The 6,513-nt window shown below is 41.6% G+C and overlaps 1 protein-coding gene across 1 annotated transcript; it reads right to left on the reverse strand.

Annotated features, from left to right (window-relative positions):
• Positions 1 to 1,710: 1,710 nt before the first annotated feature.
• ube2d4 (ubiquitin-conjugating enzyme E2D 4 (putative)) lies at positions 1,711 to 4,888 on the reverse strand. The gene is made up of 7 exons (XM_067227663.1): positions 4,638 to 4,888; positions 3,415 to 3,478; positions 3,175 to 3,206; positions 2,977 to 3,054; positions 2,767 to 2,872; positions 1,946 to 2,039; positions 1,711 to 1,826 (listed from the first exon to the last, which is right to left on the reverse strand). The coding sequence occupies exons 1-7, from the start codon at positions 4,659 to 4,661 to the stop codon at positions 1,781 to 1,783; spliced, it is 444 nt and encodes a 147-aa protein (XP_067083764.1). The 5' UTR covers positions 4,662 to 4,888; the 3' UTR covers positions 1,711 to 1,780.
• Positions 4,889 to 6,513: the final 1,625 nt, after the last annotated feature.

A 6,513-nucleotide genomic window follows, 5' to 3' on the forward strand; every position in this document is an offset into this window, starting at 1 on the left:
ATGTGGTTGGCTTCAAATGTGATATTATCAATGGCTAACAAACCACAATGGAGTCCATTAATATTAGTCGAAAACAATACAATGTTTTTTTTTTTTTTTTGCAAACCCAGAAACAAATCAAGCTTACGAAAGTATTGCCTATGTGTACATTGAGGGGAAAACGTAGGAGCAGGACAAAACTAATTTGAGGTGAAGAAAATGACATCTCATGACATCTGCTGTGTTTGGCATTTGCAACTGCCATGGCTGAAGTTATTGCCAAAACATCTAGAAAACATGGGACACATTTAGTGAAACGTCACTAGAAACCAAGAGAAGTAAAACTTAACTACTCTACGTTTTTTTTTCTTTTTTAAATAATCAAAATTCATAGTTCTGCAACATTTTTTTTTTTTTATCTTGTAGTCTCTTCAAACACCCGTCTTAACAGAAAAAAAGGACTCCCACTATAACCAATGTCAAATTCTAATCAGACCACAGTAGCACGTGCAGTATCTGTCCACAGCATGAACAAAAGCGTCTTTTTTGTTGTTGTTGAAAAACATTCACATTCAGTTCCAAGTGTAATACAGTAAAATAAGCTGTGATAATGACAAAAAAAGTTGGAAAGGTCTAAAGACGATGAACGACCCATCTCGGCTTGCGTCTCCAAAGACAACTTCAGTCTAAAGCAGCATCTCCACGTGCAGACAAGGTTGGTTGTCCCATCACACCGCGGGTCTCTGCAGTGCCCCGTCACAGGCAGACGCGTTGGCTAAATACCTGAGCCACTGCTTTCAGGCGGCGGCCCGCCGGTGTGTATGGCTGGGAGTAGCAGAGCTCGTACAGCTGAGCTGTAGCAGCCCTGTGTGGATCTTAGCATGGCCAACCGCAGTGGCAGAAGTTCCAGAACATTCTCTGGGGCCTTGTGCCCATTAGTCCTGACAGTCCCACTAAGGACAGATATCCTTGATAGTGGTTCACTAAGCTGTTTTGCTGCAATTTCACAGAATTTACGACACTTCCAGATGCTGAGTATAATAAACAAATTGGCTCATAGGGAAAGATTAAACAACCATCTTAATTATTTCACATTATTATTATTATTTTTTGACGATGCGGGAGAGCTTCACAAGGAAAGCCCTTCCCCAGACTTAGGTGGAGTCACAGAACCACGCTGCTGCTAACAGCCATGCGGAGCAGTCTGCCTCAATTGCACATTTAACGTCTGAGAGATTATTACAATAATAATACAGAAAGGCCACTGAATACATGAGCATACAGTAATACAGGACATCCAGAAGGACAAACAGTACCTTTGAAAGGAGGGGGAAATAGTCCCCTCCCTATTCAACCAAACCTTTCAGCATTCAGTAACACAATGATATCATTATGATAATAAACAACAGTGATCGCAATAATAAGAGTATGAATAGTAACACTGATAATAATAATAAGAAGAAGAATCACAATAGTAGTAGTAATAGTTAAGTCTGGGTGTGTGGATGTGGAGTATCCAGTTCTGTATGCGAGTGCTTAGAACAGTTCCTCGGGTTCTGCTTAGAAGATCCGGAACAAGTCAAGACCGGCAACACACGGCAGCAGCTTAGCACGTAGCAGCCAGGTGGCACGATTCCTTGTTCAAGCTCTTCCTTCTCGGACCAGTGTGTTGACGAACCCCGACCCCTGACCCCCCCCCACCTCCCTCGCTCCCCTCCCCCCCACCCCCTCCCTCTTGTTCGTTTAGCCTTCTGTTAATAAACTGGTTTATTCGCTGCTTGACTTTTCATGTCACAGGCACTCACATTGCATACTTCTGTGTCCATTCTCTCGCTAGTCTGTTGTACCTAGAGGAGAAAAAAAAACAAAAAAAAGATGATATATATTTGTTTGTTTTGTGCTTCCGGCACTGAAACTGCATCAAGCAGGGCGTGACGTTGATCCTGCACATTAACGACAAACATACTTTTCCCTGTCCGCCTTGTAAGTGTGTGCAATCTCTGGTACCAGCGGGTCGTCTGGGTTTGGGTCGCACAGCAGAGAGCAGATTGACAAGAGGACTGTAAAGGAATGAGAGCGAAATGGGACGTTAGACACGGTTCGAATCTCTCACACAGGAAGCATCCGGATTCGACTGATAAATACCCAAAGACATTTCTGTGGGAGTGACAAAGCACACCTGAGGTAACCAATCCATATGCGAATCCTTTCATTTTTTCAGGGGGACTGAATACTTGCGGTACACCTACACACAATACATAGGCTGGCTTTCGTCCATTGCTATGACAACCGGTTGGTCTTGACCATTGCCATGACCGGCAGATTCCCACTGCGATAACTGCTCCTACTAACTCTTTAATGACCCTTCGTAGAACCAAAACAATACACAGAACGAGGGTAAAAGTCAGGTGGCTGACTTTTGGTCAGGTGGCTGAGCGGTTAGGGAAGCGGGATAGTAATCAGAAGGTTGCCAGTTCGATTCTCGGCCGTGCCAAAATGACGTTGTGTCCTTGGGCAAGGCACTTCACCCTACTTGCCTCGGGGGGAATGTCCCTGTACTTACTGTAAGTCGCTCTGGATAAGAGCGTCTGCTAAATGACTAAATGTAAAAGTGTACCACCAAGCAAACTCGGTTCCAGCCATGAGGCAAAGGAGCCACTGTCACGCAATCCCCACGGCCACTCCTCCCCCACATCCATCTACACAACCAGCCCAACTGGAGAAAAACACACAACTTTATTTATTTTTTTAAACAGAGGAAAGAAATCTACAAATAATCGTATTTACCTTTTGATACTGTAAGGGCAGGTGACCACTGTGACCTCAGTATGTCCAAGCAGATACTTCCATTGCTGTTGATGTTGGGGTGGTAGATCTTCGTCGTGAACGCTACCTGCAAAAGACATCAGCATTTCATAACATCTTTAGCTGCAGATTGTCTTTAGCTACCAATGCGAGTTGTAATCCTCTTCTAATCTCCAGAGTAATCCCACTCACCTTTGGTGGTTTGAAGGGATAATCTGTGGGGAAATGAATAGTCAGAAAGAATACCCCTCCTTGGTAAGGGCTGTCGTTCTATAGGACCAAAAAAAACAAACAAATCATTGTATCTGTTCAGCAGGAATGGTGACTAAATCATTTGAATATCAAATGTGGTAAACACTTATGATGACACAGTGTGTGGTATCCACTTACCGGGCCCATTATTGTGGCCTGCCAGTGAAACACTGAAAAAGAAACAGCACATTAGCGCTGACCCCAGCTGCAGCTACAACAAACCGCTTCATCAGACTCTAATGCTGAAACGTACATCGCACAAAAACGAACAAGCTGGTCTCTAAAGCGCACAGGCTCGTCCCGAGGAGGCTCTGACTAATACTCCCAAGTGGAAACCTCTCTTCATGAGCTACGCATAAACACTGTGTTGTTCCTTACGGTCGTCTCCGACAGGGCCAGCGGAGCACTGAGCCGGAGGGTCCCTCTGCAGATCTGTCAGTTCCTGAAACACGATTAAAACAACATCTTAACGTTAGCTGGAGAATGTTCTTCAATAAAAGACCTGAGGCCTTGGTCTACATAAATGATCAAATAAATACTGGTCTTCTAAATTACATGGCTCTTATCGTTTTATTATTGTTGAAATGGAAAAAAACGGTTCGCAGTGGCGGTTTGTTCCTGACAAAACCACCACTGAGGGCCTCTGGAATTTTTACATTGAATATGCCCACTCACTCAGGCCCTCACTGGAACACTGAAAACAAACATAGTCCAACTGTCCTGATACGTGCTAGTGGTAATTATAAGATATTGGTTCATGGTGTAATATCAAACCACACAGATAATAACCTAATGAATTAAACAATTGCAAAGTTATTTATTGATCTATGTTCTCAGTGCAACACCAACTGTATTGGACATAGCTTAGTGGGGAGGGGAACAAAAAAACTTGATAAATACATGTTATATCTGTTTTGAAGACCACTATCCATTCTGTTATAAATACACCCGCCTGTTCTACTGCCCCATTTACCATTCCATATATGGCAACATTGACATTGGAGTTGAGTTTTTGGCAACCTGCAAACAGCTGTCATAAAGCAACGCGTGCGCAGCAGCTTCCTGATGAACCATTCATAATGACCGATATAGAAAATATAATAAATAGTCTCATTGTTGTTTTTCTTATTCGTCCAAACAGAACTGCATGACTTGCTACTTAACGAGAGCGTGGTGGCAAAATAAACAAGTCAGCGTATCGAAATCAATACCAGGGCCAGCGCTAGTTAGCTACTAGCCAAGCTAGCTTTCCTTAGCTACACTAAGCTAAGACTAGCTATGTATTAGCTTATAGCTGGCCGATCAACTCTGACAAGCCATATAGCTATGCTATCTACCATAACGTTAGCAAGCTAACAGCAATATTTGCTAGCATGTAATGCGTCAACAGCAAAAGGCCTCCATTGGTTCCACGTCTTTGTCTATCTGTCAAGTCCTCCAGGGGCCACAAATATAGCCTAGCAAAGTGCTTGCTCAATGAAATGTCACAAGCTAGCAGTAAGGTTAGCTAAAAAAGCAGGACTGGTGACAACGACTGCCTTACGTCAGCTAGGCTAGCTACTGCAAGTGTGAGGAAGAAACAGGCAAATAATAACACTTACCTTTTGAATTCTTTTCAACGCCATTGCTCGTATTTTTGGCCAGATACAGCTCTTTTACACACTTGGCACAAACGATTTGGGTTCAGTTAATGTTGCTATCAAGCAAGACACCTTGTGTAAACATAAATCATGTAACAATCGTTACGTTATTCCGTTGAAAGAGCAGTTTCTTTCCACGGTAAAATGTTAATTCTTGGTGTCGGTTTTGCTTGAAAGCTAGTATGCTATTTCACCCCCCTTTCCTTTACCCACTGGAGGCTGACAAGGCTGCTGGCAGAGTGTTTCGGTAATATCGCGAGACAAGCGACACAACAGCTGACACATTGTGAGCCTACTTTTCAGTAGTTGGTTTTCTTTTTTTTTCAGTAAAAAATACAGAGAAAAAACAATGACAAAAAAAATGTCACGATCTTATAGAGTAGAGAACACAAAATGAACAGACATCAAATAAAATATATATAAATATATGAGGGATGGTTAACTATTTGTAAACAATATGTGTATGAACAACAACAACCATTTGTTCATATTTTTTAGAAACTTTTTTTCCAAATTATTTTTTCAACCTTTGAAAACTTAAAAATAATAATAATACATTTAAGGAGTGAAAGTTAAAAGTTGTCCGAAATACAAATGAATAGTTAAGTAAAGTACTGATGCTTTGTATTGACTAAGTGGGTTTGGTTAACTGATTTGATGTTGTATCATGTTGCTCTCCAACCTTGTGCTTCACGGCCCTCAAAGCTAATTCAGTCGGTATTTCTCGCTTTCTCTGAAATGTAAATGTCTAGGAGGAATATGTTACTTCTTGGTTTGCCAAAGAGCTGATCGAATTACATGTCCCATATCATGTCATAGATTTGCTCAAATAACAGAATATAACGATGTGAGCCTTGGTGGAAACCACAAGATAGCGCTGTTTGACAGAAGACAAACTGGAGCTCAGTCAGAGGAACTCATCTACTAACAACAGAAGAAAATATACACTGGCGCTCGTCGTCCATATCCACAGTTCAACAGACAATATTTATATGAAATCAAATACATGTTCCAGCCCTAGTAAATAATATTCTTTGTATCGTTATTATGTTACATAAGAGCTGCTAAATCATAGCAATGTTTTCTCTCCTTTCATGTGTTTTATCATAAGACCACTTCACGACCCATTATTATTTAAATGGTAAGAAATACAAAACAAACAAACGACAAAAACAGTCAACTGCCACACATCGAAATGTATATATTCGACCGGTATATTAGATCTATTTACCGTCTTTGTCAAACAGCACAATGATAGGCCTAGGAATTGTTCAGTCAGTATCAAGCCATTGTAAAGACGTATTCGTCTGTGAGTCAGCTGGCATGCTCCAATTTCTGCGGAGCCTAGCCTTGCAAAGCCACATGAGTTTGTCTTTATTCGTCTTAAACAAGGGTGAAAAAAGACCTCTCATTATTTTAGTGAGTGTCTATGAATGGCTGGCTGTGTCCATTATTCTTAAATGGCTGATTCAATGTCAGGTTGAGGATCCTATCGTCAATGTGACACTGAGAAGGACTATTTTCCTTTGGAAAGCTAGAGATTCCTCCAGATAATATCTTATTGTTTGCTCATCTCCGCGCTCTCAATGACCCATCTGTCCTCGGGGTCTATGTAATCAGATTCACTCAACAGTGCAGGCTGCAGTTCAGGTCTTGGCCAGTAGAGGCCACAAAAAGGTCTGACAAGGCCACACCAGTCAATCCCTTCACTCTTGGTTGGTCTTCATCTTTCAGTGAAAGAGCCCACTGATAAATCTGTACTGTTTCCTTCTTATAAATCCTTTTCATTAGTCTTTACTGTGTAGCCTACCACACATATATGGTAGATTACATGAAT

This window comes from Osmerus mordax, chromosome 24 (genome assembly GCF_038355195.1).
Source record: "Osmerus mordax isolate fOsmMor3 chromosome 24, fOsmMor3.pri, whole genome shotgun sequence".
NCBI lineage: Eukaryota > Metazoa > Chordata > Actinopteri > Osmeriformes > Osmeridae > Osmerus > Osmerus mordax.